The following is a 14,620-nucleotide window of genomic DNA, read 5'->3' on the forward strand; positions in this document are numbered from 1 at the left end:
GGGTTAATTTCTGGGCTCTCAATTCTGTTTCCATTGGTCAACATGTCTGTCTTTATGCCATGACAATGTTGTTTCGATATTGTAGATTTGTAGTAAGTTTTCAATCAGGAAAGAATGAGTCCTCCAACTTAGTAACTCCTTTCAAGATTGTTTTGGGTATCTGAACTTACTTGAGATTCCATAAGAATTTTTGGATGGGTTTTTTTCTATTTCAGTACAAAATGTCCTTGAGATTTTGATAAGGACTGCACTGCATTTGTTGATCTCTTTGGACAATGTTGACACCGTCACAATAAGGAGTCTTCCAATCCATGGTGATGGGATGTCTTTCAGTTCTGGTAGCGCCGGGCGGTTGTTCAGGTTGACGAGTGCTCGAGGTAGTCATGCAGAAACCCACAATTCCTCCTCACTGTGCCTTCACCATTTCCTTAGAACCCATCGACAGTCAACAGAAGGCAAAATGCATGTAAAATGCACGTGGTAAGTTTTCAAGGACTGGGTGTGCATGGAGCACACATTTCTTCCACTCCTCTCCATTAGCAAGAACCACGGACTGAACTAGCAGACCCTAACACAAGGGGCCTGCAGACTCAACCAGCAGACTCCAACAAATGGGGACTGTGGACTAACCAAGGGCTAAGACTGATGCTCTCTTAGAGCATCTTGTCAGTCTAGACTGACCCATTGACCCTGGACTGGAAAGCCAGTTAGATCGGGAGCTCAACACAAAGACAGTGGATCTCAGATCCGAGAGGAACTTACCCATGGCCCTCGGAAACAGCGAAAAAGATGGAGAACTCAAAGGTTTTGCGGGTACCAATGCCTGTGTTTCTCATCTCCGAAGCCATCAGATGAGTCCTTTGAATCCCACTGCTGCCACCAAACTGTTACAAAACAAAATTTAACTGAGTAAATTTTAAACATCTTATTGGCTTTATTCAACAATTCATGAATCAGGCAGCATCCAGTCTAGCAGAGAGAAAGGAGCTCCAAGGAGCTGGAAAACATGAAGGACTTTTATAGGCAGAAGGGAGCAAGAACAAGGAAGTTACACTAGACACAACAGCGGGTTGGTTACTGCAAGGTTACCTTCCTTTAGGGGATGGCAGGGCTCCATCAGGAAGATGACCTACCTGCTGCTCATCAGGCGATTCCCCACTGACTGGTTTAAGATTTCATTCCTGGGAGGGCCAAAAGTCTAATTAAGTCTCAGCTTGTTGACGTGGGGCTTAGCCTAAGCGGCTCCATTTGGGCCTGGTGTCTTGTTTTAAACACATGACTTCTGCTGGTCCCTGCTTTCCCCAGTTACCCCCTAGCTGTCCCTTCACTGACCATTGTTGGTCACACACCCACTGCACCTGCCTCCAGTCCTTCCCCCTCAACACCGTAATCTCACACACAGCTCCTCCCGACAGTATCATGACGTCTCCCACCACACGTCCCCTATACCTTCCACACTGCCAGCCAGATGCTTCACAAACACCACCACCATTTATGTCCAATGGGCTGAGAGGGCTGCCCGTGCACTGGGAATCAGGAGTTGCAGGGTCTGTCACTTGGCCTCCAATCACCTACTGTACCCCAGCTGATGTGCTTACCCTGCGGAGAGACTCAGTTGTAGCCAACTCCATCGAACAACATCATCTTTGCCCCAGGCTTCCTTCAAAATGCTCCACCCACTTTCTGCCCCAACTGCTCCTTGAGGGGTCATTTTGGGGTAGCCTTCGAGGCCACCTTGGTGATTTTGTGCCCAGGCACAAACATCCCTCGGCCCACAAACACTTTAACCATACCCCCTGAAATCATATAGCACAGGTAACCAGTGAATGGGTGCAAATTACTGATTTTACCTCCAAGACACCTAAGGAATATTTGACACCAGGAGCATCCACTTTTGGGTTTCACTGTGGGCTGATATCACAAGGCTCTCACCCAGTGAGCGTCTCTCTTCCCCAGCCCTCTGAGCAGCTTTCTCCAGGCTACATTCTGCAATACATCATTGTCTGTCTCTCAGCCTGCTTCCCTCAGGTCGCAGGAAACTTCCCCTGAGTTTCCTGCCCTGACTGGTTACCACCAACCCATATAGACACTGTCAGTCTTATAGCACTGGGTGTTCACTTCTACTAGGACTGACTGACTGGACTGGGCACAGGTGCGGTGGCCCTACCCACACAAAATCAGGTAACTGAGGCAACCAAGAAGTATCGACAACCTTAACCCAACATGGACTACAACTCCGTAAGACCCTATCCTAGCCCTTGTACAACAGTCTCATGAGTCTCTTGTCTAAATGGTTTTAGAAAACAGCCTGGCCCTAGAGTGTATATACCAGCTAAGGAAGGAGGGGTTTGTGCCTTTCCTGGAACCACTTGCTGAATGTACATCAACACACAAGTCCAAACCTACCACCACCAGATGGCCCAAGAGGTTAAAATATTGCATAATATTACCCACATCTTGAACAGATACCCAAGGCCCCTGAGATCACTGACCTACTTTCATGGCTGGTCCCTCCAAGTTGGGGACGATGGAAATGGACTGGATTTTACACTGTTGCTTGTACAATCATAGGACTTGTTTCTATAGCCCTCATCGGACGTTTACTCTTTTGGCTACAACATGCCCTACCCCTAATAACTCCCTTAATTACCCTTATTAAATACCCCAACCAACTTAAAATTAACTAAATTAAAATTAATCAATACCCTGATTAATTTAAAAACTTTAAAATTTTTATCGAGGAAAATCTGCTTAACACAGAATACACCGTTGAGAGCATTTTAAAGTATACAGTTCAATGGCTTTTAGTACAATGATTATGTCGTGTGGCTATCACCACTCTCTAATTCCAGAACATTTTCAACACCCTCAAACAAACCCATACTCATTCGCACTATTTTCTCCTAACCCAAGCCCATGGAAACAACTCATCTGTTTTCTCCCCCTATGGATTTGCCTATTCTGGACAGTGCATTCAAATGGCATCATGCTATCTGTGGCCTTTGTGGACGGCTTCAGTGAGCACACGTTTCAAGGTTCATCCATGGCTGAGCATGTAGCAGTACCTTATTCCTTTCTATGGCTCTATAATATCCTATATTATGAATAGGCCACATTTGGTTTATGCAGTCATAACTGGATAGAAATTTGGGTTTGTTTCACCTTTAGACCATTGTGAATAATGTTGCTTTGAATGTCCATGGACAAGTTTTTTTTTGAACATATGTTTCCAATGCTCTTTTGGACATACCTACCATGTGACTCTCCAGGTTAATGGTAATTCTAGGTTTAAGATTTTAAAAAATGCCAAGCTGTTTTCTGCAGTGGCTGCATCATTTTACTTTCCCACCAGTAATGTTATGTGGGTTTCCCTTTCTCCACATCTTTATCAACACTTGTTATTTTCCATTATGTTGAGTATAGCCTTCATTTTGAGCGTGAAATAGTATCACACTATCCTTTGAATTTGCATTTTCCTAATAATTTATGATACTGAGCATCTACCTAGTGCTTATTGGCCATCTGTGTATCTCCTGGAGACATGTCTATTCCAGTTGGTTACCCATTTTCATTGGCTTCTTTGTTTCTTATAATTGAGTTCTAAGAGATCTTTATATAGTCTCAATATTAGAGCCTTCTCAGTTACATAACTTGCAAATAGAGAACACATCAGTACCCCACTTTTAACAATGGATAGAATATCCAGACAGAAAATCAGGAAACAGCAGACATGAAAACATTAATGGACCTATCAGACATACACAGAACATTTTACTGAACAGCAACAAAACGCACTCTCTTCTCAAGGGCACACGGACTATTTTCCAGAACAGATCAAGTGTTAGGTCACAAAACAAGTCTTAACAAAATTAAGAAGACTGAAACCATACCGAGTATCTTTTCCAAATACAATGGCATGAAACTAGAAGTCAATAACAGAAAGAAAACTGGAATATTCATAATACATGGAAATTCAACAACAAACTCTTAAACAGCCACTAGATCAAAGAAGAAATCAAAAGGGACATTAGAAAATAGCTCCAGACATACAAAAAGAAAAAATAAAAACACCAAAACTTACAGGATGCAGCAAAAGTAGTACTAAGAGCAAAGTTTGTAGTGATAATTTTGTACATTATAAGAGAAGAAAGATGTCAAAGAAACAACCTGACTTACAACGCACAGCATTAGAAAAAAAAAAAATGAAACCCAAAGTTAGCAGAAGGATGGAAGTCACCAAGAAGAGAGAGGGAAAAAATGAAAGAGAGTATGAAAGATCAATAAAAGTAAGAGTTGATTTTTTGGAAAAAAATAAAATTGACAAACCCTTAGATAGAATATCGAGGAAAAAGAAGAGAGATGACTCAAATAAAGTAAATCAGAAATGAAAGAGGCGGCATTACAACTGATGCTTCAGAAAGAAAAAGATCAGAAGAGACTATTCTGAACTAGTGTACACTCACAAATTGGGTAACCTAGACAAAATAGATAAATTCCTAGAAACAACCTATGAAGGCTAAATCATGGAGAAACAGAAATCTTGAACAGACCAGTAACAAACAAGCAGACTGAATCAGTAATCAAACACCTCCCAACGAGAGGAGTGTAAAGTGAATGCCTGACTTCACCACAGACCCCTGAGCCAGCCTGCCCCAGCCCCAGGCTGACTCCCGTGGACCTAGCTGGCTCCCTGCAGGCTTCTGCAAATCCAGGCCCCTGGCTCACCCTGGAGCATGCCAGCTCTGGCGGCCCCAAGCAGCATCCCTGACACCAGGCTCCCACCAGGCTCCTGGGAACCCAGGCCCCCATCTCAGCCTAGGGGCTGCCATCTTCAACAGCCCAAGGTGGCTCCTGTGACCTCAAGTGGTGTCCTTGGCACCAGGCTCCTGGTGGGCTCTGGTGAATCCAGACCCTGGCTCACCCAAGTTCCTGCCTACTCCAGGCAGCCACAGGCAGCACCCACAGCCAGAGGCAGCTTCCGCAACAGGGCACGCAGTGGGCTCCCACAAACCCAGGACCCCAGGTCACTGCAGCACTTACCGGCTCCAGCAACCCCAGGTAGATTCCATGGCATCAGGCTCCCTCGGGGCTACTGGGAACTCAGGCCCATGGCTCACCACACCACCTGCCAGTTCCAGCAGCTGTAGACAGCTCTCATGGAACCAGGCTCCTGGCAGGCTCCCACAAAACCAGGCCCCCCGCTCACCCAGGTGCTTGCTGACTCAGGCAGCCCTAGGCAGCTCCCATGGCACCAGGCACCAGCAGGCTCCCATGAACCCAGGCTTCCATCTTGATCCAGTGCCTGCTGGCTTCTGCAGCCTCAGGCAGCTCCTGTGGCCCCAGGCCCCCAGAAGGCTCCCAGGAATCCAGACTTCTGGCCTCCCCCAGCACAAGCTGTCTCTCATGGCGCCAGGGTCCTGGCAGGCTCCCGTGAACCAAGGCTCTCAGGTCATCTCAGCACTGGCCAACTCCCATGGCCCTGGATGACTCCTGTGGCTGTAGGCTCTCAAGCAGGACCTGCCAAACCAGGCGCCAGTGGAGCTACGCATGAACTCAGGGTCCCAGCTGTGCCCAGGGCCAGACACAATACTGTGGACCCAAGCTCTCCACTCACCCCAGTACCAGGCTGCCCAAGGACTCCAGCAGCAAGCCTGCCCCTGGACACCACCAGATGGCCTACCCAGGACCCCTAGATGGGCTGACTGTGAAGGCTTTGGTTTGCTAAAGCCAGTCTGTAAAGAGTGGAAGAGGTGCCTACTTCTTCAAATTTGCAGACACCAATGGAGGCCACAAGGATCATGAATACTCAAAGACCCATGATACCACCAAAGAAAAAGAATAAAACTCCAATGACCGACCAAGAAATGGAGATATAGGAACTATGTGACAAAGGCTTCAGAGCAACCCTCTTTGAGAAATTCATAAAACTATAAGGAAACACAGATAGACTACTAAATGAAAGAAGGAAACAGTGCATGAGCAAGTGAGAAGTTCAACATAGAAACAGAAATCTTTAAGGAAAAACAAACAGAAATTCTAGAGTTGAAGAACAAAATGACTGAACTGAAAAATTCAATAGCAAGCTTCAAAATCAGATTCAACCATGTACAAGAAATAATTAGTGAACTAGAAGATGTGTCATTTGAAATCATCCAGTCAAAGAAGCAAAAAGTAAAAAAGGAATGGATGGGAACGGGGAAAGGCAGTGTGAATTACGGGATACCGTGAAAAGAAACAGATAAGCATTATTAAAGTACCAGAGGAGAAGACAAGGAGAAAGGAAAAGAAAGTTTACTTAAAAAAATAGCAGCTGGGCCGGCCCCAGGGCTTAGCAGTTAAATGCGTGTGCTCCGCTACCGGCGGCCCGGGTTCGGATCCCGGGTGCGCATTGACACACCGTTTGTCCGGCCATGCTGAGGCCGCATCCCACATACAGCAACTAGAAGGATGTGCAACTACGACATGCAACTATCTACTGCGGCATTGGGGAAAAAAAGAGGAGGATTGGCAATAGATGTCAGCTCAGAGCCAGTCTTCCTCAGCAAAAAAAGAGTAGGATTAGCCCGGATGTTAGCTCAGGGCTGATCTTCCTCACAAAAAAAAAAAAAAAAAAGATCTAAAGAAAAAAAAATAGCAGCTGACATCTTCCCAAATCTGGGGAGAGATTTAGACATCCAAGGTCCTGAAGTCGATCTGTCACCTTAAAATTTCAAACTAAAACTTTCTTCTCCAAGACACATTATAACAAAACTATGTAAACTCAAAAAAAGGGTCAAACAACAGGATCAAGTTCAACATGATGCAAATCAATGAATGTGACACACCGCATTAATAGAATGAAAAATAAAAATCATAAAATAATCTCAGTCGATGCAGAAAAAGCAGTTTGACAAAATTCAACACCCCTTCATGATAAAAACTCTCAATCAAGGGTTACAGAAGGAACATAATAAAAGGTTTACATGACAAACCCACAGCTAACATCATATTGAACAGTGAAAGGTTGAAAGCTTTCTTGCTACGACAAAGAACAAGACAAGGGTGCCCAGTCTCAATACCACTCTTCAACATACTCCTACAAGTCTTAACCAGAGACATTTGGCCAGAGAAAGAAATATAATGCATCCAAATTGGAAAGGGAGAAACAAAGTGGTCTCTGTTTGCAGATGATATGATTTTATATAGAGAAATACCTAAGGACTCCCCCCCAAACTGTTAGGACTAATAAACAAATTCACTCAAGCTGCAGGGGACAAAATCAACATATAGAAATCTGTTACCTTTCTGTACACTAACAATGAACTATTTAAAAAAGATATAAAGAAAACATCCTATTTACAATAGCATCAAAAATAGTAAAATACTCATAAATAAATTTAACCAAGAAGGTGAAAGGTCTACACACTGATAACTATAAGAAATTGATGAAAGAAACCAAAGACACAAAGAAATGAAAAGATATCTTATGTTCGTGGATCAGAAGAATTAATACTGTTAAAATGTCCATGCTACCCAATGCCATCTCAAGATTCAATGCAATTCCTATTAAAATTCCCATGGCATTTTTCACAGAAATAGGACAAACAATGCTAACATTCACATGGATCCACAAAAGACCTCAAATAACAAATGCAACGCTGAGAAAGAAAAAGCTGAAGGCATCACAATTCCATTTCAAACTTTATTACAAATCTATAGTAATAAAAACCGTATGATACAGGTATAAAAAGAGACACATAGACCAATAGAACAGAATCAAGGGCGCAGAAATAAAACCACACACATACAGTTTGCTAACAGTTGATGAGTCAGCTAAGAAGACTCCATGGGGAATGGATAGTTTCTACAATAAATGGTGTTGGGAAAACTGGATAACCACATGCAGACAAATGAAATTGGATCCCTATTTTACACCACTCTAAAAATGATACCAAATTGAATAAAAGACTTAAATGTAAGACAGCAAATATGAAACAACTAGAAGAAAATATAGAGAAAAAACCCCATGAAACCAGTCTTGACAATGATTTTTTTTGGATGTAACATCAAAAGTGCAAGCAACAAATGTAAAACTTAACAAGTGGGATGACATCAATCTAAAAAGCTTCTGCACAGCAAAAGAAACAATCGGCAAACTAAAGGGGTTAATATCCACAATATATAAGAAACTCTTACAAGTCAAAAGCAAAGAAACCAACGAAACAATATGAAAATGGTCAAAGACCTGAATAGATACTTTTCCAAAGAAGACATAAAACTGGTCAACAGGTACATGAGAAGATGCTCGTAATCACTCATCATCAGGGAAACGAAATCAAAACTACAATGAGATATCACCTCACACCTGCTAGAATGGTTATTCTCAAAGAGACAACAGACAACAAGTGTTGGTGAGGCTGTGTAGAAAAGAGAACCCTGTGCACTTTTGGTATGAATGTAAATTGTTACAGTCACTATGGAAAAAAATATGGAATTTTCTCAAAAAAATAAAAACAGGGCCGGCCCTGTGGCTTGGCGGTTAAGTGCGCGGGCTCTGCTGCTGGCGGCCCGGGTTCGGATCCCGGGCGCGCACCGATGCGCTGCTTCTCCGGCCATGTTGGGGCTGCGTCCCACATACAGCAAATGGAAGGATGTGCAGCTATGACATACAACTATCTACTGAGGCTTTGGGGGAAAAAATAAATAAATAAAATTATAAAAAAAAAAAAAAGAAAAAAGAAAAAAATAAAAACAGAAATACTATATAAATGAGCAATTCCACTTCTGGTTGTATATCCAAAGGAATTGAAATCACTATTCTGAAGAGATATCTGCACCCCCATGTTCATTTCAGCATTATTCACAAACTGAGGACATAGAAACAATCCATGTGTCCATCAATGGATAAACAGATAAAGAAAATGTGAGATATATGTATATATACATGAAATATACAATGGAATATTATTTAGCCATCCAAGAGAATGAAATCCTGCATTTTGCGACAACATAGATGGACCTTGAGGCATTATGCTAAGCAATATAAGTCAGACAGAGAAAGATAAATACTATATGTTCTCACACATATGTGAAATCTAAAAAAGCCCAACTCAAAGGAATAGAGACTCGGGGCCGCCCGGTGGCGCAGTGGTTAACTGCACGCGCTCTGCTGCGGCAGCCTGGGGTTTGCAGGTTCGGATCCCGGGCATGCACCGACGCACCGCTTGTTAAGGCATGCTGTGGCGGCGTCCCATATAAAGTAGAGGAAGATGGGCACGGATGTTAGCCCAGGGCCAGTCTTCCTCAAGAAAAAATGGGAGGATTGGCATCGGATGTTAGCTCAGGGCTAGTCCTCCTCACAAAAAAAAAAAAAAAAAAAAAAGAATAGAGACTAGAATGGTGTTTGCCAGGGCCTCGCGGGTGGGGGAAATGGGGAGATGTGAGTCAAAGTGCGCAAATTTCTAACTGTGAAATGAATAAGTTCTGGGGATCTAATGTATAGCATGATGACCATAATTAACAAGACTATATTATATACTCAAGAGTTGTTAAGAGAGTAGATCTTAAAAGTAATGACTAGACGGGGGCCAGCCCCGTCGCTTGGCGGTTAAGTGCACGTGCTCCGCTACTGGCAGCCCGGGTTCTGATCCCAGGCGCGCACCGACGCACCGCTAGTCTGGCCATGCTGAGGCGGCGTCCCACATACAGCAACTAGAGGGATGTGCAACTATGATGTACAACTATCTACTGGGGCTTTGGGGAGGAAAGGGGAAAAAAAAACCAAAAAAAAAAAAAAGTGATGACTAGAAGAAAGAAGTTAATTATGGGAGGGAATGGAGGTGCTAACTCACCATACTGTGGTAATCCTTTCACAAATCATCATCTTGAACTCGAAAACTTACATATGTTATATGTCACTAATATTTCAAGAAATCTAAAAAAAAATCTCTCAACAAAGTACAACGCAGGACCAGATGACTGCACTGGTGAATTCTACCAAACCTATAAAGAAGTATTAAAAACAAGCCTTCTTACGCTCTGTCAAATTTGAAAAAGAGGGAACACTTCCAAACTCATTTTATGACGCCAGCATTACCCTGATACCAACACTAGACAAGGACACTAAAAGAAAATAAAATTACAGACCATTACCCCCGATGAACATAGATGAAAAAATCCTCAACAAAGTACTAGCAAACTGAATTGAACAGCATATTAAAAGAATTATACACTACGACCAAGTGAAATTTATTCCTGGTATACAACGGGAGTTCAACATACAAAAATCGATCAGTGTAATACGCCACATCAATAAAATGAAGGGGAAAAAAACATGACCATCTCAATGGATGCAGAAAAACCATTTGACATAATTCAACACCCTTTCATGATAAAACACTCAACAAACTAGAATAGGAGGAAAGTGCCTCACCATAATAAAAGCCATATATGAAAAACACACAGCAAACATAATACTCAATGATGGAAGACTGAAAGCTTTTCCTCTAAGATCAGGAACAAGGCAAGGATGCCCACTTTCACCACTTCTATTCAACACAATACTGAAAGTTCAAGCCAGAACCATGAGGCAATAAAAATAAATAAATAAAAGGCTTCCAAATTGGAAAGAAAGCAGTAAAATGGTCTCTGTTGGAAGACGATATCATCTCATATGTAGAAAACACGAAAGACTCCACAAAAAAGCCGTTTGACCTAACACGAATTCAGGAAAGTAGCAGGATACAAAGTCAACACAAAAATCAGTTGCATTTCTATACATGAACCATGAGCTCTCTGAAAAGGAAATTACAAAAACAATTCATTTATAATAGTATCAGAAAGAATAACATGCTTAGGAATTAACTTAACCAAGGAGGTGAAAGGCTTGCACCACAGAAACTACAAAACATTTCAGAAAGAAATTAAAGAAGACATACATAAATGGACACATATCCCATGTTCATGGATTGGAAGGCTTACTATTGGTAAAGTGTCAATATTACCCAAAGCAATCTACAGATTCAATGTAATCCCTATCCAAATCCTAATGATGTTTTTTGCAGAAATAGAAAAACCCATCCTAAAATTCACATGGAATCTCAAGGGACTCATAATAGCCAAAACAATCTTGAAAAAGAACAAAACTGGAGGACTCACACTTCCTGATTTCAAAACTTACTACAAAGCTACAGTAATCAACAGTATGGTATTGGCATAAAGACAGACATAGAGACCAATGGCATAGAATAGGGAGCCGAGAAACAAAGCCTCACATATACGGTCAATTGATTTTTCACAAGGGTGCCAAGACCACGCAACGGAGAAAGGTTTCTTTTCAACAAATGGTGCTGGGAAAACTGGATATCCGCATGCAAAAGATTGAAGCTGGACCCCATCCAACACCATATACAAAAATTAACTGAAAATGGATCAAGGACATAAATGTAAGACCTCAAACACGAAAACTCTTAGAAGAAAACATAGGACAAAATCTTCACGACACCGGACTTGGCAATGATTTCTTGGATATGACACCAAAGGCACAGGTAACGAAAGAAAAACAATGGACAAATTGGACTCCATGAAAATTTTATAAGTTGGTACATCAAGAGGCACTGTCCACAGCGTAAAAAGGCAACCCAAGAGAGGGAGAAAATATTTGCAAATCACGTTTCTGACAAGAGACTGATATCCAGAATATACAGAGAAGTCCTAAAACTAAACAACTAAAAAACAAGCCAATTCAAATATGGGCAAAGGACTTGAAGAGACATTTCTCCAAAGAAGACTTACAAATGGCATATAAGCACATGAAAAGATGCTCAACACCACTAATTATTAGGGAAATGAAAATCAAAACCACAATGAGACACCACCTCACACCCACTAAGATGAGTGCTATGGAAAAGACAGAAAACAACAAGTGTTGGCCAGGGTGCGGCAAAATTGGAACCCTGGTACACTGTTGACAGGAACGTAAAATGGTGCAGCCGCTATGGAAAACAGTATGGATGTTCCTCAAAAAATTGAACATAGAATTATCACGTGATCCAGCAATTCCACTTCTGGATATACACCCAAAAGATCTGAAAGCACAGCCTTGAAGAGATATTTGTACATCCATGTTCATAGCAGTATTATTCACAATCGCTAAAATGTGGAAGCAACCCAAGTGTCCACTGACACATGAATGGATACACAAAATGTAGTATATCCACACAATGGAATATTATTCAGCCTTAAAAAGGAAGCAAATTCTGCAATATGCCACACATAGATTAACCTTGGGGACATTATGCTAACAGAAATAAGCCAGTCACAAAAAAACAAATACTGTATGATTCCACTTACACGAGGAACTGAGAGTAGTCAAAATCATAAGAGATGCAAAGTGGAATGGTGGCTGCCAAGGGCTGGGGGGAGGGGAGAAGGGAGAGTTATTGCTTAATAGGTATAGAGTTTCAGATTTATAAGAGTTATGGGGATGAATGGTGGTGATGACTGTACAATAGTGTAAATGTATTTAATGTCACTGAAGTGTACACTTAAAAATGGTTAAGATGGCACACTTCTTTGTTATGTATATTTTAACTCAATATACAAAAAGGGGAAAAAAAAAGAAATGAGCTATTAAGCCACAAAAAGACATAGTGGACCCTTAAATACATATTGATAAGTGAAAGAAGCCAACCTGAAAAGGCTATATACTCTGTTCCATAGTTTTCATGTATTCCAATTACACGACATTCTAGAAACGGCAAAAGTATAGACACACTATAAAGATCAGTGTTGCCAGGAGTTGGGAGGCAAGGGACGAAGAGGTAGAGCACAGGGACTTTTAGGGCAATCCAACTCTTCTGTGGGATACTGTCGTGGTGGATACACGAGATTATGCATTTGTCAAAATCCAAGTACATGACAGCGAGACAGCGAACCTTAATGTAAACCACTGACTTGGTTACGAACACTGTAGCAGCATCAGCTCCTCACCTGTGAGGAATGAGCCGCACTAACACAGGTGGTCATGCAAGATGTTAACAGTAGGGGAAACTGCAGGGGAGGAGGGAGAAATGCTCTGCACTATCTGCTGAATTTCTCTGTCCATCTAAAACTTTCCTAAAAAACAATCATTAAAAATTAATGAATGGAAGGTAGGGAGTGGGTAGAAATAGGGATGAAACAAGAATATCCGAATATTGACAAATGTTGAAGCTGAGTAATAGGGACACGAGGGGGCTATCACACTTTTCTGTTTAATTTGTGAATGTTCAAGGTTTTCCACAATAAAACATTTTTAAAGCTCCAGATTAAATCTAGATTATATATACAAGGAATCAAAGAATGTGAAGAAAGCAGATATTTTTGAAGCAAGTACTCAAGGGGCACACTGAGGGAACGTGCAATCACACTGGATAGAGAGTGAACGTCCTGGTTCCACCAGGAAGGTTCAGAGCTCAGTGAGCAAGGCAGGCGACAGCACAGTCAGGGAAGTGACAGATAATGAACACGGAAAAATGTTCGCCCTCACTGGTCACAGAAATGCCAACGATGGGCCCTGACAGAACTGCCCCAGGATTTACAACGTCGAGACACCCAGAATTAGAGCGGGCTCAGGGACAGAGCACCACGTCCTGTGAGAATGCCAATCAGCACCGGCTTTCTGGAGGGCAAACCTCCCGAACCCTGGAACCTGCAGGCCACTGGCCCGGCTGCTCTGTTGTACAGACTCTGTCCAAAAACAAAGTGATTGGGTAAAGATGATGGACTGAATAAACACATGTAGAGCCCCTTTGACACAAAATCCCTAAAAAATGACCCAAAGATTCCTTCATTGATGAACAAATTCATAATAGCCCTGGGAACCATCAAGAGAGCCGACATTTTGAGGAAGACATCAAAGAGAGACAAAGCTGGTGACCGGGGACCCCAGTGGGGGGCTCCGGGTGGGCCATGGAGACCCAGTCAGGGTGCCCGCTCTTCCTCCCCCGCTTCTCTTCCTCCCCCGCTTCCCCCGCCGCTCACCTAACACCTCCTGCATCGCCCTTCCACTCCCAGCCACTGCCCACCTCATGCTCCAGGAACACAGGAGCAGAGACGCAGGGCGCCCTTTCCACCAGCACAGCTGTCCTCTTGCTCTCTGCACCTCCCCAGGCGGCGGAGCCCAGCCCTGCACCTCCTCAGGGCCCAGCACGCTCCACCCGGGCCCTCAGCCTCCTCCTCTCCATCCGGTCCTCCCTGCAGCACCTGCTAGCTCATCTCCACCTTACAAACAAACTCTCCCTTGGACCCATGCTCCCTTTTGGCTACTGTCCACTTGCCCGACTCCCCTTCATGGTGAAATCTCTTAAGTAAAGTGCCTCATCCCTACTGCCCTCCCATGGCTCCCCTTCCCCCACTCTAGACCCAGCTTCATTCCCACCCTCTCAAGGAGACTGAGGTCACCAGTGATCCCACGTGGCCGAGTCCAGCCATCTTCTCTCCATTCTGATCAGAGCTGTACCCGACTCCGCTGAGCACCCCTCCTTTCTGCAATACCCTTTTCCCCTCGTGGCTCCTGCAACCTCATGCTCCACCATTTCAGTCCCCTTTCCTGGACCCTCTTCAGCTACACCTCTGCAAACACTGCCTGCTCCTAGGCTGG

General features: G+C 43.1%; 1 protein-coding gene across 1 annotated transcript in view; it reads right to left on the minus strand.

Annotated features, from left to right (window-relative positions):
- LOC131420599 (ral guanine nucleotide dissociation stimulator-like) overlaps window positions 1-14,620 on the minus strand; it is a 33,994-nt gene that overhangs the window by 10,175 nt on the left and 9,199 nt on the right. Inside the window, exons 2-3 of the mRNA XM_058566782.1 lie at window positions 1,134-1,181; window positions 763-884 (exon numbers count right to left, since the gene is read on the minus strand). Of these exons, the coding sequence (XP_058422765.1) occupies window positions 763-766 (4 nt within the window). The 5' untranslated portion in view covers window positions 767-884; window positions 1,134-1,181. The remainder of the gene's footprint in view (window positions 1-762; window positions 885-1,133; window positions 1,182-14,620) is intronic.

This window comes from Diceros bicornis, chromosome 23 (assembly GCF_020826845.1).
Source record: "Diceros bicornis minor isolate mBicDic1 chromosome 23, mDicBic1.mat.cur, whole genome shotgun sequence".
In the NCBI taxonomy this organism is placed as follows: Eukaryota; Metazoa; Chordata; class Mammalia; order Perissodactyla; family Rhinocerotidae; genus Diceros; species Diceros bicornis.